Genomic DNA, 25,912 nt, shown 5'->3' with positions numbered 1-25,912 from the left:
CAGTATTTAATGCAATGATTATACGGGGCTGCAGTTTATAGTAAATGATGTCCATCATAAAGATATTGTATTAGGGATTGTTCAGATGAATGAGGTGAGAATAATAATTTCGGCCATTAATGTCTGTCAATTTCTTTCTTCTGCCTTTGAATATTTAAATTTTAAGTAACTATATATGTTCAGCGTTTATCAGTTTAGAGAAAATGTTCCTGTGTCTCATTGTAGATCTGATTCAATGCAGACGACAAACCTTTACTAATATTTTGCATTGTGATGATGAATGAGCTGAGAAGAAGACAGCTTGACTGAGTTTGAAGGGCTGGTGGTTCGAAAAACAATTCCTTCACTTATTAATTCAGCAAGTCTCATATGGAAAAATTGGATCAAATTCTGCTGTCAGTTGCACTGCTCTAAATCTGCACACACTCAATTGAAGCCAATAGAATGATTCCAAATTTACACAACTGAAATGTGAGAAAAAACACAATGTGACTCACAGATATGAGGGTATCCAGATTTCACATAACTGTGATCACAAGTGTTTCTGTCCATTTCCCCCAAATTGATTTCTTCTTTTTAGAAGTCATTATTGTATATTTTGCTTTTGGTCAAGCTAGTACTAATGGCTTACCCTGGATTGGCAAGTAGGAGCCTAGTCAGTGACAGTGGTAGGTGCCTGCATTTATCTGTGACATGAATTCACCCAGAGAACATGGTTTTTAATTTAGTGAATTATAACCTAATGGTTAGTCGTAAAGAACTATGAGCTTCACAAATAGGACTGTTCCTGTTTGTTGACAGATTATTTAGCCCAATCATATGACACTTCTGTTCACTCATAGCTTGTGTCATATACAACAGGAAAATATTCCTGTATCAAAGTAAGATTTCAGTTTAGTTAGCTACTATCCATGAATGTTAATGTTTTTTTCTTGCACAATAATTGATATAAAAAAATAAAATAAATAAATGGAGATATCCCATCTCCTAGAACTGGAAGGGACCTTGAAAGGTCATTGAATCCAGCCCCCTGTCTTCACTAGCAGGACCAAGATCCCTAAGTGGCCCCTTCAAGGATTGAACTCATAACCCTGGGTTTAGCAGGCCAATGCTCAAACCACTGAGCTATCCCTCCCCCCAATCATACACAGGTATTTGCAACTAAATACATTCAACACTTGTTGTGACAATTTTCACTTCCATAGTCTTTAAACCAGTTTCTCTTTTGTTTCAGGTACTAACTGGGTTGATCAAGTCCTAAATGACTTGGAAATTACAGCTGCAAAATATACAGAGGAGGAAATTAATGAGAGAATTAATATTACAAATGAATTATCTGTATTTCTACGTCTAGAATATGGGGATCCAGAGACATTTAAGGTCAGCACAGGATAATATTAGAAATGTTAATATGAACTGTTTGACATATTTAAGAATTGATAAAATGTAATGGCTGAATTTTACAGGCTATGGAGGACTCTTATCTCCCCCAAGGTGTGATCAAGTCAGCACAATCAAGGTGCAGTGCATTTGCTTAGCTAGTCTATGACTATAAACCATGGAAGTTCAGACAAGGGGTGGAGAATTCATGAAAATGACCTCCACACCACTGGGTTTCCTTAAATCCTGATCTGTCTCTCTCCCTCTCCTTTGCACTACTACTGTCCCCATAGAGCTGACTATGTGGAGAGGAGGGATTTGAGACCCTCCACCCCAAAACAAGCAATTGTGAATGGGACTAGGGGTTTAGGGGAGTTTCTGTTACCCCCTCTCCATTTAATTTTCCATGATAGGAAAATGGCCTAGTAGTCTTTGGCCTAGGAGTCTCCCATTCTGGTTGCTAACAGCTCCTTTTTAAATTCTCAGTCAGCTCCAGGGTTGATTTTCTGCATCACGGTTTCCCAGGATTTCACTCAGCTGGAGAGATCCCTCCCCTTATTTCAGAGTTACTGGGGGAGGCAATGGGAGAGCACTCAGACTCTGCCTTCGGAGAAAAGGGTAGTAGGGAATAGTTCTATGGCTGCTGCCCTTGGGGGTCTTCCCCTTTCAATCTCTGCACTGCTCCACAGATCTAGATGGGTCATAGAGCCGTGGAAGGGCTCCACACTCACAGAGAGGCAAGATCAAGATTTGGTATTGCATTCATCTATTGCAGGAAAAGGACATTAAATAACACTGAATGGTGTTAGGGCCAAAACTAAGAGCAGACTGAGGGGGTAAACACAGCAGGGTGCTAACCCTGGGCCCATGCACAGCTCTCCCACAGAAGACAGCAGTAGTAATCTGCCCAAGAGTGAGGGCGGGGAAGGGTGTGAAGGGAACACTGATACTTTTGGGGACACATATGGTGAAACTGAGGGACCATATCAACTATCTGGGTGGACCTGCCCCTGAACCCCTTCCTGCTTCCGCGTATCTACTGCTGGCAGCAGGGCCGGCTCCAGCGTTTTTGCCGCCCCAAGCAGCGGAAAAAAAAGAAGAAGCCGCGATCGAAAAAAGCCACGATGGGCGGCAGCTCTACTGCTGCCACTTCATTCTTTGGTGGCAATTCGGCAGCAGGGCCTTACCTCTGAGAGAGATCGAGGAACTCGCCGCGGAATTGCTGCCGAAGAGCCGGACATGCTGCCCCTTTCCGTTGGCCGCCCCAAGCACCTGCTTACTGCGCTGGTGCCTGGAGCCGCCCCTGGCTGGCAGCATGACCAGTCCATAAATCTGGTAGGAAGCCAGAACTGCAGCAGAGATATTTGGATCTATGCTTCCTCTCGTTCTGTGGCTTTTCTGAGGTGTCAATGGGCAAAAACGCCCAAACATTAGGGATACATGTGCAGGTCAATGAGTAAATAAAAAGGGATAGTCGGAGCATGAATGAATAACAATTACTGGACAAATATTACTTCCCATGTCATAAGGAGGAGTTTCATTCATTGTCAAATATAGAGATCAAGAGGAGCAAAAATTCAAGAGATAAGTGATTAATCCTAGATGAACAACCTCTAACACCAGTACAAAGCTCACTGAATCTGCAGCTGCTGAACAGCTGACTGATATACCTTGTATGCTCCCTGTGGACAGAATTTGTGTGTGCTTTTATTTTATCATTTCTGTAAGTAACTGATTTTATTGCCTGAGAAAGGTGTCATATCAATGACTTCATCTTATAGGGCCCTCTGTTTGGCCAAAAAGCTCTCATAACACAAGCAATGCAAACATTTTCACCCTGTCCTGTTAATGAATCTCAAACCCTGACCTAGAAGGCTCTGCTGTAGTAGCAGGGACATCATCCTGTCTCCAGGTCCATTAGATGCTCATTCAGATTAATCTGAATTGTTTTGAAAAATCCACTTCTTTCCCCCTTCAGCTTTCCCCATTTCCCGTATTCCATCCTCCTCCACCTTTCTTTCTCTCATCCATCCAAAACACTCCCAACATCAGCTCACTAGTCTTCAACTAACACTTCTCCTCCCACTGCCACATTGTCTCTCCTTGATCCCAAAGTGGTAGCACGGGAAGTCTGTGGCGGAGCCAGAACGGGAAGAACCCAGTCTCCTGATTCCTAGTAGCATGCTTTAGCCACCCCTTGCATTTCACTTTATCAAACTGAAAAAAAAGGGTTTGGTTAAAGTTTTAGGTTGGCTTTTACTCTGTTTGAACTGTATTTCCCATCTCTAAGGACAATTAGACAGAGCTACGATTAGGGCCCTACCTAAAACATGTCACAGACCGTGACGTCTGGTCTCCCCCCATAAAATCTGGTCTTTTGGGTCTTTTTACCTTATACTATTCCGATTTCACGGGGGAGACCATGAATTTGGTAGGGCCCTAGCTATGATGCTGATTTTTGTGATATGGTGACCTGTCTTTTTGGAACTATAGAAAGATACTGATTAGACATGCATAATAATACCATGCTCCTATATAGCTCTTTTAATCAGTAGCTGTCAAAGCACTTTACAAAGGAGGTAAGTATCATTATCCCCATTTTATGGAAGGTAAAACTGAGGCACAGAGTAGAGAAATGACTTGCACACAAACTCTCTGGTCTCCTGAATACCAGTACTGCTTTATCCATCTGCTAGGCCACAAAGCCACCCCATAGATGTCAGCAGATGCACCCTTACTGGGAGTCACTAGAAGGTGCTATTGCAGAGTGGTTTGCTAGGTCTGTTTATCTGAATGTCTAAGAGGCTCTGGAGAAGTGCTTATTGTCAGCCATTAGATAACACTGCTCTACAGCCAAAATGCTTCTGAAATAAATGTAGTCAAAATTTACTAATTTTGGGTCACTGAGAACGAAAATGATGCTTAAAATTGTTGATAGGCTCTAGTTTTCAAGATATGCTATTGGGTCAGTATATACGACCCCTGACTTGGGAATGGCGGAGGATAAGTGAGTTATAAAGGGAAGGGATCTCAATTTAAACCAGAAATGACTAAAATACATCTTTGACAGGATCTATGAATAAATCTATGACTGGGTTTGGACAGTACTTGCTTTTTAGGCAAAACAATGAATGATGCAATCTGAAGCTGGTATTGCGTCATACATGATATGAATTGCATCATGTTATTCCTAGAAGTCATGGATGATGCAATCATAACGAAGCTTACATCACTCTGCTGAACAAATTGCCCTATATCAGCTCTAGAAATCATACAGTGTTGTGCTCTCTTATTTGTCAGTATTTGATTTTGCAAAGGGACACATTTCTGTTTAGCCAAAGTGAGCAGAGATGCCTCGTACTTGTGTGAACAGTGCAGATAACTTCTGCTATGTTTGTGGTGAAGTGACTTTGCATCACAAAAGCGCAGTATAACCACTATGGTTAAGAAAGCCTATCACCTTTATTTTGGCTGCAAAATTGGAGATCAGGACAAGAGGTGGGCCCCACACATATGCTGCAACACTTGTGCAACAAATCTTCGCCAGTGGTTGAACAGGAAAAGGAAATCTATGCCTTTTGCAGTGCCAATGATTTGGAGAGAGCCAACAGATCATACCAGCAATTGTTACTTCTGCATGGTGCCTCCAGTTAGGAAAGGTGTGTCAAAGAAGAAAAAGTGGACTGTGCATTATCCAAACATTCCATCAGCTATACGCCCAGTACCCCACGGAGAAGGACTGCCGGTTCCTGATGCACCAGAATCATTCTCACTTGAGTCAGACGAGTAAGAGGAAGAGGATGAAACTTCTGGTCCTGAACCATCAATGTCACAGGACCCACATTTTCTCCCATCCTCCTCCTCTGAACCACACCTCATAACACAAGGTGAACTGAATGACCTTGTCAGGGATTTGGAACTACCCAAGAGTAAGGCAGAGCTGTTGGGCTCCAGACTACAGCAGTGGAATCTCCTGGCAGGTGATGTTAGGGTTTCCATGTTCCGTGACCGTCAAAAGGATCTTGTCCCATTCTTCTTCATGGAAGGTGATCTTGTAGCCTGCAACAACATCGATGGTGTGATGGCAGCCCTCAACATCGTTCACGATCCAGATGAGTGGAGACTGTTCATTAATTCATCGAAGACGAGTCTTAAGGCTGTTTTACTGCATAATGGCAATGTTTTGCCATCAATTTCAGTTGGTCATGCAGTCCATATGAAGGAAACCTATGACAACATGAAACAACTTTTGAGGTGCATAAACTATGACCAACATCAGTGGCAGCTTTGTGGCGATTTGAAGGTTGTTGCTCTCTTGCTTGGTCTGCAGACTGGATACACAAAGTCCTGCTGTTTTCTCTGCGAATGGGATAGTCGTGCAAGAGATTCCCACTACATCAAGAAAGATTGGCCACTCCGACAGTCATTGGAGCCTGGGAGGAAAAGTGTTCAGCATCCACCACTTGTTGACTCAAGGAACATTTTGTTACCACCCTTACACATCAAGCTGGGTCTGATGAAGAACTTTGTCAAGGCCATTGACAAAACACAAGCAGCTTTCAAGTACCTCCGTGGAAAATTTCCAAGGTTAAGTGAAGCTAAGATAAAGGAAGGTGTCTTTGTTGGTCCTCAGATTCGTGAACTTCTTCGAGATGATGCATTTGACCATGCACTGCGTGGCAAGGAAAAGATGGCATGGAAAGCCTTCCAGTTAGTGGCAATAAATTTTCTCGGAAACAACAAGGCAGACAACTACAGGTTGTTGGTGGAAAACCTCCTCAAGGCATACAAAAGCCTTGGTTGCAACATGTCACTAAAGATACATTTTTTGCACTCTCATCTAGATTTTTTTCCACCGAACTGCGGAGCAGTGAGCGACGAGCACGGCGAGCGATTTCACCAGGACATTGCAACAATGGAGAAACGCTATCAGAGCAAATGGAGGCCATCAATGCTTGCAGACTATTGCTGGACAGTGACAAGAGATGCTCCATTTAATGAATACAAGAGACAAGCCAAGAAGCGCCGAGTAGACACTGAATAGGACTAAACTATGTACAGAATAGTTTTTTGCCTTTTGTTTCATAATAAATTTTATTTATATAACCCTTTTGCTGATTTTTAAAGTGTTACATAAACAGGACAGGTGAAATATTATCATGTAAAGCAACCATAAACACATGAAAAGACCTAGGTTTACAATTTATGATTAAAACTCTACTATCTACACAATATACATAGACATAAAATGTAAAAACTTAAATATCTTAGAAACAGTAGCCAATCAGTTGTTTTAATTGTCATATTTGAATTCAGCACATCAAAATACGTAATAAATAGCACATTTTATCTCTGAAGCAGACGACTTCTCAAAAATTGTAGACCAGTGTAATGAGTGTATCACTAGTTCTGCCTAAACTCAGCTGGACATCTCAAAAGAACAGGCCCCCTATTTCTAGTCAGGCTGGAAATTCTGTTAGAACAGGGTCTTGCACTGTATTTTCTCTGGAGGAGCAACATACATGGGGCCACATTCACTAGAGAGCATTAGAGCAGTGGTCTGCAACGTGGTGCCTGTGGATGCCATGGTGCCCGCCAGGGCATTTATGTGCGCCCGCCTAGTGACACGGTGTGAAAAGTAGTGCCCAGCAGGGGAGAGAAGCTGCGGCCCCGTGCCTGCCGGAGAGAGAAAACTCCGGGGCTGCAGGATGCGGGCGCCGGTGTTCTCTGTCCCCGGCAGGCACGGGGCCGCGGCTTCTCTCCAGCTTCTCTCCGTGCTGCCCAGAACTGCAAAAAAGCGTCTCGGACTGCCGAAGCAGAAAAAAAAACAAAAACCCCACTCGGTCTCAGCCATCCCAAGAACGGACAAAATGCCGCCCCTTAGCATGTGCCGCCCCAGGCACGTGCTTGCTCCGCTGATGCCTGGAGCCGACCCTGTATGTGAGTATTCTTCCGCTGCACTGATTACTGCTGTTTTCTTGTGCTTTGTGATTTATTATTTTTTTAACATTTTGCCCCAAAATGAGTGGTTCAAATAAAAGACAACATACTTATTATTTCAACGCAGAGTGGGAAGAATCCTATTGTTTTATTGAAAATAAAGGGAAATGTGTTTGCTTATTGTGCGGTGGTACTGTTACAGTGCCGAAAAAACATAATGTCCAACGCCATTTCCAAACTAATCACAGCTCTTTTGACATTAGCCATCCACTTAAATCTGAGTTGAGAAAGAAGAAAATGAATCAACTCAAATCAAAGCTATCTGCCCAGCAATCTGTTTTCACTAGACAAGTGGTAAAGTCTAAAAGTGCTACTATTGCTTCCTTTAAAATTGCTCATCTGCTCGCAAAGAAGAAAAAAACCCTTTCAAGATGGTGAATTGTTGAAGGAAGCATTTTTGACTGGTGCTGATTGCCTGTTTCAAGGATTTCCTAACAAGTGTGAGATTTTGTTGGCAATACAAGACTTGCAGTTATCAGACAACACAGTTACGAGGAGGATACATGCAATTTTAAGCAACATGCAAACTCAGCTAAAGGATGACTTGGAAATATGTGACTGGTTTTCACTGCAGTTCGATGAGTCGACAGATATATCAGATACAGCGCAGTTGGCAGTTATGGTGAGGATGGTATTTAGTGACTTCACTGTAAAAGAAGAGTTACTAAAAGTATTGCCTATGAAAGGGCGAACAAAGGGTGAGGACATCTATAATTTATTCAAATCAGACGCAACATCAATTAGTATGCCACTACACAAGCTGTCTGCGATCACCACTGATGGGGCACCAGCAATGATGGGCAGCGCCAATGGATTCATTGCACTCTGCAAGAAGAATGAATCCTTTCCGAACTTTATGTCTTATCATGGCATTATCCACCAAGAAGCTTTGTGCGTCCAAGTTCTTTCTTTTCAACATGTCATGAATGTCGTTATTAAAATAATTAACTCTATTTGAGCAAAACCTTTGCAACACCGACTTTTTAAGGCCCTGTTGGAAGATGTCGATGATAATCAATCTGATCTTATCTTGCACACAGAAGTATGATGGCTGAGCAAAGGTAAAGTTCTTGCACGTTTTTTAAGTCTAATTGAAGAGATCAAAGAATTTCTGAAGTCCACAAATCAGAACTTCGAGCAACTAGAAGACTCCAGCTGGTTAATGGACTTGGCTTTTCTTGCCGACATCACTGACAAATTGAACATTTTAAATCTTAAGCTCCAGGGAAAAGACAAACATGTGGCTCAAATGATAGGTTCTGTAAAATCATTCAAAGCAAAACTGATCTTGTGGATGTCACATATGAAGACGAAGTCTCTCGTACATTTCCCAAGTATGAAGAAAATGGTATGTGACAGTGATTTTAACCCATCACCATTTGTTATCCACATTCGAACACTTCTGGAACAATTTGAAAAGAGATTTCAACAGTTCACCATCATTGAGCCTGTAGTTGCCTTTCTTATGAATCCTTTTACTTGCCAAATAGAGGTAACAGAAATGGCTACATCAATTGCAAGTCTCATTCAAGTAAAAACAGAAGAAGTGGAACTGGAGATTTTGGATCTTCAAAATGATATTGTTCTAAAATCCTGTGCAACAGATGAAAACGTTTGGAATCTGGTTGACCAAAAAAGTTTCCTGCCTTAAAAAATGTAGCATACAAAATAAAATCTTATTTCGGTTCCACTTATCTATGCGAAGTTTTGTTTTCAACAATGAACATCATAAAATCAAAATACAGATCTCGGCTTACAGATGCCCATCTTGATGTTTGCTTACGAACGGGAATATCATCCTACTCTCTCAACTACGAAAAATTGGCTGAAGAAATGCAGTGCCAAAAATCACACTGACTTTATTAGAAAAACCACGTGAATTAATGATACCTGTTTTCCATTAAGTGTTGATGAGTGTGTATGATTAACTTGTGTTTAACTTTTTTTCATATTTGTTTGCTTGTTTATTGAAATCCAGATACAAGTAACAATACAAAGAACATTTTTTAATTAACCATAACTGGCTATCTATGTTAAAGTAAGAATAATAAATATATTTGGACCAGCAGTTCAACAATGTTTTACTTTTTTAAAATAAATAAGATGAAAACTGTTTATGATATTTATTTTGTAAAAACTCCTAAATTTTTCTTACAGGTAGATAAAAAAGAGCAAATTCACATGGTAAAGTGAAAGAGTAATTGCCAAATAATTTAATTAATACTTTTTACATATAAAATTACCTTTTTAATCTTATGGATTCATATATTATGTAATATTAAATATGATTTTTTTGTATTATTTAATGTACAAATGCAAAATAAGCCTTGAAAAATTGTTGGCGCCCGCCACACTCTTCTGAAAACATGAATGTGCTATTGGCCACAAAAAGGGTGGGGACCACTGCATTAGAGGAACATTCATAATTGGGAGCATGCTAGTTAAAGTTTGAAAGAAATGAGGGATTCAAGAAGGACTTGGAAAAATTAATGCTAATTTGTCTTAGATTCTGCTGTATATTAATGGTAGTGAAATAGTCACCCTCTGGATTGGCTGAAAGAAATATTATTTCCTGCTAAGTCTAATTCTTTAAAACAAATAATTCTTAAAAAGATAACATTCTATTAAAGAGACTATTTAATTCAATGTTTCTTTCCAATTTTATTTAAAGAGGATGAAGGAATTACCTTTCAGAAGAATCATAATAACACATCTCCCTCCTCAAGTCCTGCCAAAATCTGTTTTCAAAAGCAAGGCCAAGGTAAGTCCTCATTTACAGTATCGTAGAAAATACCCACTGTAATGGCATTTTCAGACCCGTTTGGATTTCCTCTATGTTATATGCAGGGCCTTGTGTTTTCTATGATTCCATCTAGGTTTTATGGTTGTGAAGATAAGATTTCTGCATGTGAACTGATACAGTGTTATGTACTGGGACAGCAAACAGCTGAAAGAATAGCTTTAGGCTGGGAGTAAACTGGCCCAATTCGTCTACATGGTGCATGAACACTGAAACCTAATGCTGACAATTTAAATGTTTACTGTTTCTCTGCTATCATTTCAGCAGAAATATCCTGTTAATGAGCTTTGCCATTCCTTATTTTTCAAATAAGGCAAAATTATTTAAACTGATTCTACTGCTGCTGTGATTGTTAAAAAATATAAACTTTTTCTTATCTAATTATTTGTATTACTATAGTGCTCATTGTGCTAGGAAAATTACAAACTTTTTTGTATCGACTTTCAACCTTTAAACAAATAATTCATTTACTTATGTTTTTTTAGATACTGCTGGTGGTTCGAAATCCAAAAGACACTGCTGTATCTTACTTCCATTTTCACAACAATATGCCTCCACTTCCCTCCTTCAGCTCGTGGGATGAGTATTTTACAGCTTTTATGCATGGAAAATGTACACTCTGTTTTTCTGTTTTTGTGTGGGTTTTTTTTAGCTATTCTGATTAATTAGTGCACTGGCAAAACTGGGCACTGGGATTCAGGAAGATGTAGGGCAGATTCTGATCTCAGTTGTATTGTTATAATTCAAGAAAACTTCTTGGTCATAAAGTTATTCTAGATTTATAAATGATGTAATTGAAATCAGACTGTGACCCCTGAAATCAAGAGATAATTTATTTGGGGACACTGACTCCCTCTGTGATCTTGAGTAGGTCATGTAAGCTCTTATGGCCTGACCACCATTACCCTGAATCTTATATAATCTGAAACACAGATTTAGGAAATTAAATATGAATTATATTACCAACTATGCCTATACTTATTAAAATAGACATAAGCATGCTGGCCTAGAAATCCAAACCCAATATACCAACTCAAACCAAGTTCACCCTATAACTTTTCTTTCTGCTAATCTATGCATAAACTGAATTCATTTACTGGGTAGAAGGCTAAAATTCTTGGGAATAGAGGTGAGCAAAATGTTTTCAACTAATTGTTTTTTGGGGGGCCAAAAATGTTTGCTGATTTCAGGTTGAATTTGATAAATAATTTTGTTTGAAACTAAATTTTAGAATTTAAATTTTGTAATTTTAGAAATTTTTTAATTTAGAAACAAAATTTCTAAACAGAGGAAACATTTTGTTTCAATCATTCTGAATCATTTCACTTTGACTGTTTCAGTTTGAAATATTTGGTTCAACTTTTCTATTCAAAATGGCATTTCACTTTTAAATTACCACAAAAGGGTGAAAAGCACCTAAAACGTCTGAATCAAAGTGAATAATTCAAAATAAAATTTGTTTGGAATCAAGTTAAACATTTTGTTTGCTTCTAAACTAATTTTTTTCTACTTTTTTGATTCAACAAAAAAATTAAAAAATTGTTATTGGTTCAAATCAAACAAGATTCTTTTTTGAATTTTTTAGTTCACTGTCTGAACCAAAAAAATCCATCACTCACTCAGTTGTAGTTGGGATCAGTGCAAAGGAGAGCCTCCTTTTCAACCCAGCCAGCAGTCAGACAGGATGTGCACTGGAATGTTCAGCTGGCTAGCTTTCCAGCTTCTAAAATCTACGCTATGTCCCTAAGGTGGTTAAAAGGGTGTTTAGTCCTTTCCACCTAGCAGATATATGCTCCTCCATTAGTGGCCAGTACTAGCCATCAGATGGAAGGAACACTTACGGCTCCTGTTCAGAAGAGCAGTGGCAAAATGCATTACTGTAGTCCTCACCTCAAAACCCTGTCTGATAACAAGAAGTCAGCCTAAGCCTATAAAAGGAGTCCATGTCCCCTGTCGCAATTAATCTTTACCTCATTATTATTGAATCATTCTGTTTTTCTGGTTTTTTTCCTCCAGTGTCCCGGGGCTCCTATTTTGATTATTTAGTTGAATGGAACAAGCATATGGATGATGAAAATGTTATGGCGATAACCTATGAAGAGCTGAAAGAGGTGGATTTCCCTGAGCCCCCCCACTGAAATTCCCCAACACCCACCCCCCAGTTTTGTGAACTAGTTATATGCAGTGTTGCCAATTTAGTGATTGTTTGGAAATTTGAATTGAAATTGAAACATTAATACACACTTTAAAAGCATATAAAGTGTACAATAAAATACGTGTATCTGAAAAAGTATAATAGATTTGAAAAGTATAAACATAGACTAGCTTCCTTATACAGCTTTTGTTTTTTATGACAATGTCAATGCATTCATGTCGGTGCTGTTGGCCAACCTAATAATTTCAAACTATGATTTGTAAGCAAAGTCTAAATGAGCTCTCCCTGACAGCTAGTGATAAGCTGGGGGGAAAGGCTTCAGGACCAGATTATATTTACATTCACACCTAATCTACCTAGGCATCCAGCAAACAGAGCTGTGTTGCCCAAGTGATAGATTTTGGTTGGTACAAATCACTTGAATGCGAGGGGGTAGGGGTAACGAAATTTTATTTTTATTGTATGAGTAAAGGGCAGTAGAACTGTACTTAGCCTGTGCTGATTGAGGGCATCAAGAAAGAGCGTGGGGACAGGTGTTTTGCTTGATGGTCTGCCTGAGTCACAAGTACTATTTGACCTGCCCCTCTCTGCTGTTTAAAGACAGAGCTGATTAGGATCCATCGATAGTCTTTTGTTTTGTTAAGTGACCACTACAGCTGAAATCACTGATAATGACCTGCTGTGGGACAGTGTTTCTGTGGAAGAGCCAGCCCAGTCTGCACTAGCAGCGAGGTTCCCCCACTGAGAGCTCAGCTGAAATCACCGAGAGCTGGGTGGAACCTCAAGAGACCAATTCGCAGAAGTCACAGTGGCAGGTGGCAGCAGAAGGTGACGGCGCAGGGCCATTGGCAACTGAGCTATGGAGTGAACAGTGGCCAGAGCGAACAGTGAGCAGCTGGAGGAATGAGCAAGGTGCCTTCTTGCCCCCCACCTGGGAGGTGAACTCATGTGAAAGCACCTCTGAACTCTGAGTCTCCACTGACCAAGGACAACACTGGTGAATGTTAATGAGGCTGTTAAGAATGCTGGAGACACACAGTTCATGCGAACAAACATGGCTGTGGCATCATACTTTCTATTTAAGCAAGAGATATCACACACTACAAACTGGAGGCCAATGTTAAGTGCATTGTCACTTGTTCATCCTGAAGTTGAACACTGGTTCCGAACAAGACCAGCAAATGCTCACTACCTTTCTTGAAGAAACTCAACTGACTGGCTAGAAGCATGTGGTGCAACAGTGAAAGACTCAACAGTTGAAAATGTGAAGAACTCTCTCACCACATTCAAAAAATTTGCATACATGGCTGATGAATGCACTGATGCAAATGGGCATCAAGTATTAAGTCATTGTGTACGTTATCTTGATGTCAGTGGTAGGCCAGTAGATGCATTTCTAGATGTTCAAGTTATAGAAGACACATCGGCTGCATCTGTGACAACCCACATCTTAGAAGAGTTAAATGCTTGTCAGTTGAACCCAAAACAGATGGCTGCTTGTGCATTTGATGGAGCTGCAAACTTCTCTGGAAGACATGGTGGAGTACAAGCTTTGCTCAGAGAAAAGTGTAACCCTAATCTCTCCTATACACACTGCAGAGGCCATCTACTCCAACTAGTGCTAGTATGAGCTGCAGACTCTTCAAAAGACATTAAAAAAGCTATAAATTTAATATCTTCATTATATTTTTTTCAGCAAGGGTCCAAAAAGACTGATTATCTTGGAAAATATAGAAGATATACTGGGACTGAAGTTCAAATTAGTCCAATCTGGGAAAACTCTCTGGCTTTCTCATGAGCGATCCTTGACTGTTGTCTTAAAATTACTCCAGCCGTTATTACTGGCTTTGGAAAGTATCTACCAAGATGGGATGGATCTAAGTAGTAAGGCTGGTGGATTACTTTTGCTACTACGTTCAGAGAAGTCTATTGCCATTCTCTGTCTTGTAAGTCAACTGTTGAAACCATTTGGGTCATTAAACAATGCCATCCAGGCACCTGCTACAACAGTAGTAGATCTTTGTCCAGCAATAGAAGCTACATTTGGATCCATCAGAGAACTATCCATTGAAAAAGTACTGGAAGAAGCAAAGACTTCAGTCCAGAAGTTGACTAATGAAGGCATTTATATTGAATCCTTAAGTGAAGAGGACAAGAAGTGTTTGTTAAGACAACTGAAAAAGTACACAGACTTGATTCTTAAAAATCTACAACAGTGACTTCTAGATTCTATTCAACCTCTACGTAGCTTTTACAGATCCCTGGCCTATAAAACACAGACAGTTGAATGGAGTGAGGCACTACCAGCAATGGAGCTTTCATGTGCTCAGGACAAAATAGAGAATTTGAACACAGAGTGGAATTTTACAACGAATGAATGAAGATTTGCCTTCAACTTTTTTTTTTTATCATCACTAGTAGCTCGACCCGATCTTTATGCTATGTTTCCTGGGATGAAAGAAGTAGGAATTCATCTCTTGCTACTCCCAGTCACAACAGCTACAGTTGAGTGTTCTTTTTCCTCATTGAATAGAATTTGTGTTCTGAAAGAAGTCGCCTTCTGCCTGAACATGTGAATGAACTAATGAGCATATCAATTGAAGGAATGGAAGTACCGGACACACGAGAAGCCACCAAAGATGAACGCATTGCATTTAAGAAGTTCATTAACAGAGCTGTGCAAAATTATAACAAGAAACCAAGAAGGATGTAGATGTAGTGCTTCATAGAAGGCTTGAGTAGCCAACTTTAATTTGTGTGATGATTTTAAAACATGAGTTAAATCTAATAAAATGGTCATGAAACATTTTTCAGTTTTTACTCTGGTGCCATACAGCCCACCTTCACCCTGACAGTCTCACCCCTCATCAGCTCTGACCCACCCCCTGTAAATTCGAACACCCCCCCTAATTTCAATTTCTGGGGAAAACACTGGGTGAGGTTAATGCTGTTTAAAGGAATCTTTACTTCATACCAAAATAGTGCATAGCTAATGTTAATAACACAGCTACTAAGCCCATGCAAGGCCTATATACCACTTCAATCTCACTTAAATACAGAGCTGAAAAGGAACTAATTGTTTTAACACACATACACCCCTGTGAAAATTTTCAATGGAAACCATTATTTATGTTTTGTTTCTATGAGACTTTTTTTTTTTTTTTTTTTTTTTTACAGAAACTGACAAAAACAAATTTTTAATGAAAATTTAATCAAAAAGTCACATTCTATAAAAAAACCTCACGTTTCAGTGGAAATTTTTTAACCATCTCTACTTAAACCCTATGATGAAATAAATGGGATGCAAATGTCATATAGTCCTGGTTCAAGACCTCCGAGCAGGGTGGAATTTCACCCTCTGTGACCATCAAGGTGCGAAAGAAACTTGAATCTAGGAACAAAGAGACTTTGGAATGAATAAGGCCTACATGTAATAGTATCCACTTCATGGGGAAATCATTACCAAGAGCCAATGTCAGCCTTGCTGTAAGCAGGTGTAACACCATTATCTTTCAATGGATTTGCACCCACTTACACCAGGCCTTCATTTAGCCCTAAGATTTTTTTTAACAGATACTGTTAACATGAGCCAGTAGCCTAATATTAAAAAATACTGAGCATCTAACAAGAAGGGTTTCTATAGGTATGTTAGCAACAAGAAAAAGGTCAAAGAAAGTGTGGGACCTTAATGAATGGGGGAGGCAACCTAGTGACAGATGATGTGGAAACAGCTGAAGTACTTAATGCTTTTTTTGCCTTGATCTTCACAGACAAGGTCAGCTCCCACACTGTTGTCCTGGGCAACACAGTATGGGGAGGAGGTGAGCAGTCCTCAGTGGTGAAAGAACAGGTTAAGGACTATTTAGAAAAGCTGGACATGCACAAGTCCATGGGTCGAGATCTAATGCATCCGAGGGTGCTGAGGGAATTGGCTGATGTGATTGAAGAGCCATTGGCCATTATCTTTGAAAACTCATGGTGATTGGGGGAGGTCCTGGACGATTGGAAAAAGGCAAATATAGTGCCCATCTTTAAAAAAGGGAAGAAGGAGAACCCGGGGAACTACAGACCTCATAGACTCATAGACTCATAGACTTTAAGGTCAGAAGGGACCAATATGATCATCTAGTCTGACCCCCTGCATGATGCAGGCCACAAAAGCTGACCCCCCCACTTTCCCTTAGCTCTGCTGTTGAAGTCTCCAGATCGTGATCTAAAGACTTCAAGACGCAGAGAATCTTCCAGCTTGCGACCCCTGCCCTATGCTGCGGAGGAAGGCGAAAAACCTCCAGGGCCACTGCCAATCTACCCTGGAGGAAAATTCCTTCCCGACCCCAAATATGGCGATCAGCAGAACCCCGAGCATACAGGCAAGATTCTCTAGCCAGACCCTCATTTGACCAGCGATGGCCGTTATTGCCTAATTGATTAGAATCACGTAATCCCATCAAACCATTCCCTCCATAAACTTATCTAGCCTAATCTTGAAGCCAGAGAGGTCTTTCGCCCCCACCGTTTCCCTCGGAAGGCTGTTCCAAAATTTCACCCCTCTGACGGTTAGAAACCTTCGTCTAATTTCAAGCCTAAATTTCCCCACGGCCAGTTTATATCCATTCGTTCTCGTGTCCACATTAGCACTGAGCTGAAATAATTCCTCCCCCTCCCTGGTATTTATCCCTTTGATATATTTAAAGAGAGCAATCATATCCCCCCTCAGCCTTCTTTTGGTTAGGCTAAACAAACCAAGCTCCTCGAGTCTCCTTTCATAGGAAAGGTTTTCCATTCCTCGAATCATCCTAGTTGCCCTTCTCTGTACCCGTTCCAGTTTCAGTTCATCCCTTTTAAACATAGGAGACCAGAACTGCACACAGTACTCCAAGTGAGGTCTCACCAGCGCCTTGTATAACGGAAGCAGCACCTCCCTGTCCCTACTAGAAATACCTCGCCTTATGCATCCCAAGATCGCATTCGCTTTTTTCACAGCCACGTCGCATTGCCGACTCATAGTCATCCTGCGATCAACCAGGACTCCGAGGTCCTTCTCCTCCTCAGTCACTTCTAACCTATGCGTCCCTAGCTTATAACTGAAATTCTTATTAGTCATCCCTAAATGCATCACCTTACACTTCTCACTATTAAATCTCATCCTATTACTAATACTCCAATTTACAAGGTCATCCAAGTCTCCCTGCAGAATATCCCGATCCTTCTCCGAGTTGGCAATGCCTCCCAACTTTGTGTCATCCGCAAACTTTATCAGCCCACTCCTACATTCGGTTCCGAGGTCAGTAACGAATAGATTAAATAAAATCGGACCCAGAACCGAACCTTGAGGAACCCCACTGGTGACCTCCCTCCAATCTGACAGTTCACCTTTCAGTACTACCCTCTGCAGTCTCCCCTTTAACCAGTTCCTTATCCACCTCTGGATTTTCCTATCGATCCCCATCTTATCCAATTTAACCAATAATTCCTCATGCGGAACCGTATCAAACGCTTTACTAAAATCGAGGTATATTAGATCCACCGCATTTCCTTTATCTAGAAGGTCTGTTACTTTCTCAAAGAAGGAGATCAGGTTGGTTTGGCACGACCTGCCTTTCGTAAACCCATGTTGTAATTTGTCCCACTTGCCATTCACCTCAAGGTCCTTAACTACTTTCTCCTTCAAAATTTTTTCCAAGACCTTACATACTACAGAAGTTAAACTAACAGGCCTGTAGTTACCCGGGTCACTTTTTTTCCCCTTCTTGAAAATAGGAACCACATTAACTATTCTCCAGTCCAACGGTACCACCCCCGAGTTTACAGATTCATTAAAAATTGTCGCCAAGGGGCTCGCAATTTCTCGTGCCAGTTCCTTCAGTATTCTAGGATGAAGATCATCCGGTCCGCCCGATTTAGTCCCGTTTAGCTGGTCAAGTTTGGCTTTCACCTCTGATACTGTAATGTCTATCCCCCCTCCTCTATTCCCCTCTGTCCTACTCCCTCTATTCCTAAACCCTTCATTAGCCTTATTAAAGACCGAAGCAAAATATTCATTTAGATATTGTGCCATGCTTAGATTATTCTTAATTTCCACTCCATCCACATTCTTCAGCGGTCCCACTTCCTCTTTCTTTGTTTTCTTCCTATTTATATGGCTATAAAACCTCTTACTATTGGATTTAATTCCCCTCGCAAGGTCCAACTCTACACGGCTTTTGGCCTTTCTCACCGCATCCCTACATGCTCTAAACTCACTAAGGTAGGTTTCCTTGCTGATCCCTCCCTTCTTCCATTCTCTGTACGCTTTCTGTTTTTTCTTAATCGCCCCTTTGAGACTCCCGCTCATCCAGCTAGGTCTAAAGCTCCTGCCCACTAATCGTTTTCCCTTTCTCGGGATACAGGCCTCAGACATCTCATGCAACTTCTGCTTGAAATAATCCCAGGCGTCATCTGCCTTTAGATCCCTAAGTATGTTAGCCCAATCCACTTCCCTAAGTAGTCGCCTTAATTTATTAAAGTTGGCCTTTTTGAAATTGTAAACCTTAGTTACAGTATCATTTCTGTTAATCCTTCCATTAAGTTTAAACCGAATTAGCTCATGGTCACTCGAGCCAAGGTTGTCCCCTACAACCATTTCTTCAACGAGGTCCTCACTACTCACCAGCACTAAATCTAAAATGGCATCCCCCCTCGTCGGTTCACTTACTACTTGATGAAGGAATTCATCTGCTAGCACGTCTAAGAACATCTGAGCCCTATTATTGTTACTAGCATTTGTTACCCAATCTATATCTGGGAAGTTAAAATCCCCCATGATGACACAGTTCTTATCAGTTTTTATTTCCCTAAAAACATTAAGTAGTTCTTTGTCCGCCTCCAGGCTAGATCCCGGCGGTCTATAACACACCCCAAGCACTATCTCGGGGGAGGCTCTAGTGGTTCTTTTATGCAGTGTAATTATTGCCCATACAGACTCCGTCTTATCCATCCCATCACTTATTATTTCTTTACATTTTATCTCGTTATTGACATATAACGCCACTCCCCCACCTTTACCTTTTTTCCGGTCATTCCTAAACAGCACATACCCTTCCATACCTGTACTCCAGTCATGATTACCGTTCCACCACGTTTCGGTTATTCCTACGATATCAGGTTTCATTTCTTGGACCAGGAGCTCCAATTCCTCCATTTTGTTACCTAGGCTTCTCGCATTGGTGTATAAACATCTTACCGTATGCTGCCTATCCTTTCTCCCATTAGTTATGCAATTTGGAACGGACCCCATGCTGTCCATCTGCCCCCTCTTTCTTATGTCCAATTCCCTACCCCCACCTATGTCTGTGCTTATCTCCTCACACTCCTTTTCAGTGTTGGAATCTGGCGTGGAGATTAACTGAACATCTCCCAACCGTCTCCCCCAAGTTCCTAGTTTAAAGCCCTTTTGATGAGATGAGCCAGCCTCCCTCCCAGAAGTCTATTCCCTTCCCTACTCAGGTGAAGTCCATCCCGCGAGAACAGCTGTCTGTCCCCGAAAGCCTCCCAGTGGCCATACATCCCAAAGCCCTCCTTATAGCACCACTCCCTTAGCCAGCTATTTATCCTCATAATTCTGTCAGCCCTTTGCTGTCCTTCTCTTGGAACAGGCAGAATCCCACTAAAGATAATCTGAGCCTCCACTTCCTTAAGTGTCTTCCCCAGCCTGGCATAATCTCCCTTAATTCTCTCTAGCGAGAACCTAGCCGTGTCATTCGTTCCTACGTGAAGGATGATCAAAGGGTTCTTACCTGCTCCTTTTAGGATCCTTTTCAACCGCAGGTCCACATCCCTTATCTTAGCTCCCGGCAGACAGCACACCCTTCTGTTTTCAGGGTCCGCTCTGGTCACAGGCCTGTCCAACCTCCTCAGCAAGGAGTCTCCAATCACATAAACCTGCCTTTGCCTGGTGACAGTACTCTGTACAAATCTATCCCCTGTCCCCTGTAGTCGTACCTCTTGTGTCTCTCTATTTTCCCTTATAGTCCCCCTAGTGCCATCCTCTATCCTACTGGGGCCCGGTATAGGTGCTGTCTCCATCAACTCCTGCCCTCTCTCTATCGGACTAGCCGCTCTTCTCTTCTTCCTCTGCCTCCCACCATCAGTTACCACCTGCTGCCTCTCTTCCTCGTTATCCAAACACTCAAACCTGTTTCTGAGTTCTATTCCCCCCTCACTAGCCCTCCTTTTCCTTGGCCTGCTCCTCACAGTCACATGCTTCCACTGATCTTGCTCTGCCCCTGACCTCACCTCAGTCCCTGGAAAAATCATGGAGCAGGTCCTCAAGGAAACCATTTTAAAGCACTTGGAGGAGAGGAAGGTGATCAGGAACAGTCAACATGGATTCACCAAGGGCAAGTCATGCCTAACCAACCTGATTGCCTTCTATGATGAGAAAACTGGCTCTGTGGATATGGGAAAAGCAGTGGACGTGATATATCTTGACTTTAGCAAAGCTTTTCATATGGTCTCCCACAGTATTCTTGCCAGCAAGTTAAAAAAGTATGGATTGGATGAATGGACTATAAGGTGGATAGAAAGCTGGCTAGATTGTCGGGCTCAATGGGTAGTGATCAACAGCTCGATGTCTAGTTGGCAGCCGGTATCAAGCGGAGTGCCCCAGGGGTTGGTCCTGGGGCAGGTTTTGTTCAACATCTTTATTAATGATCTGGATGATGGGATAGATTGCACCCTCAGCAAGTTCGCGGATGACACTATGCTAGGGGGAGAGGTAGATAAGCTGGAGGGTAGGGATAGGGTCCAGAGTGACCTAGACAAATTGGAGGATTGGTCCAAAGGAAATCTGATGAGGTTCAACAAGGACAAGTTCCAAAGAGGATGGAGCTCGGCTGTTCTCAGTGGTGGCAGAGAACAGAACAAGGAGCAATAGTCTCAAGTTGCAGTAGGGGAGGTCTAGGTTGGATATTAGGAAACACTATTTCACTAGGAGGGTGGTGAAGCACTGGAATGGGTTACCTAGGGAGGTGGTGGAATCTCCATCCTTTGAGGTTTTTAAGGCCCGGCTTGACAAAGCCCTGGCTGGGATGATTTAGTTTGGTGTTGATCCTGCTTTGAGCAGGGGGTTGGACTATATGACCTTCTATGATTCTATCTACAGTTCCCACTGGTTTTGCTGGGGAATGTGGGTGCAGTGCATCTCTGAAACTCAAACCAAACATCTTCACTATAAAACTGGCCAAGTTTTTCAGTCCTCACTCAGTCAAAACTTTAATTGTCTTTAGTGGGAAATTCTGCCAAAATGGAGGACAATAAGATATGGCTATATGTAACCAATGTGGACTAAAATGTGGACTTCTCCAAATCTCACACATGAGTGAGCTGCATGGGATTGTATTCTACATATTGCATTAAAACCTAAATTACAGTAACATGAAGTGTGTAAAGCACTGACAAAATCCACAAAGCCATCTAACAATAATTTCCATTTGTAAATCAAGGCTGTCTTTAGCATGCCTTCCTATTATGCCCAGTTATCACAAAGCGTATGGAGAGTGACCATGGGGAAACGTTAACCACTTGTATAATAGGTTAAGTGGAAAAACTGTGTTCAGTTTGCAGTCTGATTGTGATCCCGACACCCAACCTTGCTAACCTGAAATAAATTCACGTGAAATTTTACAGCTGTGATATAGGGCAGGGTAGATTTTTTCCTGGAAAGCTTGCTGCAAATTGGAAAAGGTGTATGGGAGATTATTTTAAAAAATAAAATAAAAACAGGGTGATCTAATTTTTTTCAGTGCCTGCAGTGTGGTGCCTTGGCCCCACACTAAATCTATTTAGAAAAATCCTAATGCAATCTCTCTTTCTCGGTCTCTCTAAGAGGTTGTCAGCTTTCCAACAGAAAATGCTGATTCGATGGACTCTACGTGTTCCGTGGGAACATGTAGATTGCTTCAATACTTTCAATGGAAACCAGGCAGGCCAGCCAACTGGCCATCCTGCCTGCCTGCTTTCCTGCTAGCTCCCCCGCCTGCCCACCTCTCTGTTCCCATGCTTCTTGGCAGTCTCAGTGGTGGAGCTGGGGTTATCCCGAGCTTTCAGGCGACTTGATCCTCAGCAGCCAGGCTCCTTGGCAGACCATCTGGTGAGCAGTTGCAGAGCTGTGCTTCCAGGCTCCCCAGCTCCCTAAGATACCAGAAGTCTGGGTGGCTGTCTCTCAGGGATGCAGATGGGTGGGCTCCTAGGCTCCCTGAGCAGCTGACTCCCTAGCTCCCTGGGCTACTGGGCTCCTTGGGTGGCCAGCTCACCAGGCCGCCTGCCTAATAGCTGATATGCTGGGTATCCCAGCGATCATATTTCATTTTGGAAATACCACAACATTTCCACTATAGCAGTGGTTCTCAACCAGTGGTACGTGTACCCCTGGGGGTACACAGAAATCTTTCAAGGGGTACATCAACTCACCTAGATATTTGCCTAGTTTCACAACAGGCTACATAAAAAGCACTAGCAAAGTCAGTACAAACTAAAATTTCATACAATGACTTGTTTATACTGCTCTATATACTATACACTGAAATATAAGTACAATATTTATATTCCAATTGATTTATTTTATAATTACATGGTAAAATGAGAAAGCAAGCAATTTTTCAGTAATAGTGTGCTGTGCTATTAGTGCTGTGACCCTTTTGTATTTTTATGTCTGATTTTGTAAGCAAGTAGTTTTTAAGTGTGGTGTTAATTGGGGGTACACAAAACAAATCAAACTCCTGAAAGGGGTACAGTAGTCTGGAAAGGCTGAGACCCACTGCACTATAAGAACATTTCAGCATTTCTGAAACAAAATATTGCAGAATTTCAATTTTTGGCCTTTCATCCTGATTCTGGATGAAAAGTTCTGCAAATTCAATTTTTTTTTTGTGGGATGGAAATTCTGTTTCCTGGACTGTTCTGAGGGGCTGCCTTATTTGATTCTCTTTGTTTTCCTCTTATTATTTTTAGATCCACTATTGTCAAATCCCCTTAGAACAGCTCTTTCTGCTCACTGTTGTATCTGTCAAAATGCACCATCACTTGGTGTGTGAAGGGTACAGAATTCTATATTCAGACATATCCTTATTTACACATTTTTTAGCAATGCCCTTTGCTTCAGCACACCTGAAGTCTATGAATATTAACAGATACAAACTCTCTGGACTCAATTATGTGCTCAAAAGTGCTAGGTTTTATTATTATTCACTTGTATGCACAGCTACATATAAAAAGTACAGAGCCCAAGTATCCTACTTGCATGAGTGAGGAGTTCAGGACAAGGCCCGCTGTACAGAACCTGCCTGGAAGTTACACCTCTTAGAGTTCCTCAGTGATGCAAAATGAAGTAGTTGCAGATTTTTCAAGTAATTCTGCTCTGTGAAAGTACGAACCCTTTAGAGATACTGTTATAATCACTCCACAGGTGTGATCCAAATGGAATGTTGTTTCAATAATATTCATTCTTATCTTCCTTTGTTTCAGAATCTGATGTTAGGGCTGAAAAATATAGCTGACTTCTTTGGGTTTTCCCTGAATGAGGAAGAGATTCAGACTGTTGCAGAGAAGAGCAGCTTCAAAGCTATGAAAGAGAAATCCTCCAAAACTCATGGAACATTTGGGAAAATTCTCTTCCGTAAAGGTACATTTCTTAAAACTCCCTATAAATGATCACCAGTCTCTTGCAGTGAAGTCACTAGCACAGCACCTTTAGCTGGCTGGGTGAACTGAAGGCGCAGGTTCTGATAAGGTCTTGGCTCCAGCAACCCTATCTTTTAGGGCTGTTGTAAAAGTCTGGGCATCTGTGACATCACAGGCTTGGCAACTCTAGCTTGCTGGTGTGATGTGAAGGCACAGTCCTCTGCAAGGGTTAGTGGCTCAGGACCTTTGTCTTGCTGGGATAGTATCCAGGAACCTTTTATTGCTGGGTGGATGGCCAGGGAAAGGCCTCTCTGATGCCACTAGAGTAGCACTGATAACCCCCACTGTGATGAGCATGTAACATCCACCTCAAATCCCAGGCCAAAGACAAAATCCAGAGTGCATCCAACTATAGGTGTTGAGCCAGACTGTCCCTGGGCTAGTGCTATGGCTGTCGTTGGTGGCTGTGGAATCTTGAGCTAACGTAGAAGTGCCACAATCAATGCAGAAGTTGAAATCGCCCAGTACAATTGCTGCAGTGACTCTGGCACTGCCACTGGTTAGCTCAGGAAGGTACTCCGAGATACAGTGGGGTTACCTGTAGCTCACATTAGTCTGGGGCTCTATCATCTTTCATTGGGATTTCACTGCATCGTGTCCATTGAGAGGGAGACCACGTCTGTCTCTCCCTCAGCCTCACCACTGGCCCACATCTCCAGATGTGTGGATCACATGGGCTCCAGAGAAAGGGGAAGATGATATGAAGACGGTTCACCCCACCTTCCACAGAGAATACATCAGATTTGTGTGTGGAAGTTCCCCTCTGTGGGTTATGAATCATGGGGGCATTACCAGGCCCTGAGTTAGGATCTCTGGATGCCAGAGGCTGAGGCTGGCACACAAGAACAGAGCTCCTAATAGTGGAGTGTGCATGGAGAATCTGATGTCTTCCCCTACATTTATTTAAGAATAAGCACCACACCTAACAATACACATGCTTAGTTTGTAGTTTGAAGACCATCTTATCAAGAAAAAAAGCTACAGACTTGGGGCCAAATCACACCTGGTGTAAATGAGTGTAATGACTCTTGAATATAACAAAATGGATATTTCTGGGGCCAGTTAGTTCTGAGATATGGTATGACCAAAACAAGAAGATATACCAAGAACTACCTGTATTTTTAAAAAATCCTACATCTTAGAAATGGCTTCTACACTTCACCTCATACATTGCTGAAAAATTCTCCTGTTGTCACAAACCTCAAATGTAGAGGCACAAGAAGAAAGGATCAATTCTTTGGGATATAGATGGGGGAGTGAAGGTTGTGATATGCAAAAATCAGCCTTGCAATAGAAAGCTAGTTACGACGTCAACCAAGGAGTGATGATCCTTTCTCTCTAACAAATGATTATATATTTTTTTAATGTTTGCAGGAATTATTGGTGACTGGAAGAACCATTTCTCTGAAGCTCAGAATAAAGAAATGGACAGAAAATTTGAAGAGTGTTTAGCAGGAACTAAACTGGGAGAAAAGATAAAATATGGATTGTATTGCAAGGCCTAAAGAGCAAAATCTAATGCAACTGTTTCCCTTAGTATGATTTGTTCACTTGTTTTTGTACACTAGAAAAATCATCTAAAAATCATATTAAACTCCCAAGGTTACAGCTTTTCTCTGACCTTGGATGAGTAGATGCTGCCACCACCCAAGTGCAAAAAAACCCTTCGAAAACCCAGGAAGGCGCACTTGGGAATTCCTTCCTGTGGGGCAGCCTCAAGCCCTTTCACCCCTCACCCACTTCTGGGGAAGAGCTGAGAAAGAAAACAAAGGAAATCAGCTGTTGCCACCAGCTAATTAACCAACATGTGCACAAACCTCTTAGGGACACAAAAATGCAATCCAGGAATTCCCAAGTGC

At 41.6% G+C, this 25,912-nt stretch overlaps 1 protein-coding gene across 3 annotated transcripts in view; it reads left to right on the top strand.

The window, feature by feature from the left end:
* LOC113406235 (sulfotransferase 6B1-like) overlaps nt 1-25,589 on the top strand; it is a 33,310-nt gene extending 7,721 nt beyond the window's left edge. For all 3 annotated transcript variants that reach the window (XM_026649694.2, XM_026649696.2, XM_026649695.2), the window contains exons 5-10: nt 1,235-1,380; nt 10,052-10,141; nt 10,666-10,792; nt 12,197-12,291; nt 23,838-23,994; nt 25,428-25,589. In XM_026649694.2, coding sequence (XP_026505479.1) covers nt 1,235-1,380; nt 10,052-10,141; nt 10,666-10,792; nt 12,197-12,291; nt 23,838-23,994; nt 25,428-25,558 — 746 coding nt within the window. In that variant the 3' untranslated portion in view covers nt 25,559-25,589. The remainder of the gene's footprint in view (nt 1-1,234; nt 1,381-10,051; nt 10,142-10,665; nt 10,793-12,196; nt 12,292-23,837; nt 23,995-25,427) is intronic.
* Nucleotides 25,590-25,912: the final 323 nt, after the last annotated feature.

This window comes from Terrapene carolina, unplaced genomic scaffold (genome assembly GCF_002925995.2).
Source record: "Terrapene carolina triunguis isolate 2854851 unplaced genomic scaffold, T_m_triunguis-2.0 Scaffold85, whole genome shotgun sequence".
NCBI classification, from domain to species: Eukaryota; Metazoa; Chordata; order Testudines; family Emydidae; genus Terrapene; species Terrapene triunguis.
This window is presented reverse-complemented; position numbering and strand designations above follow the sequence as displayed.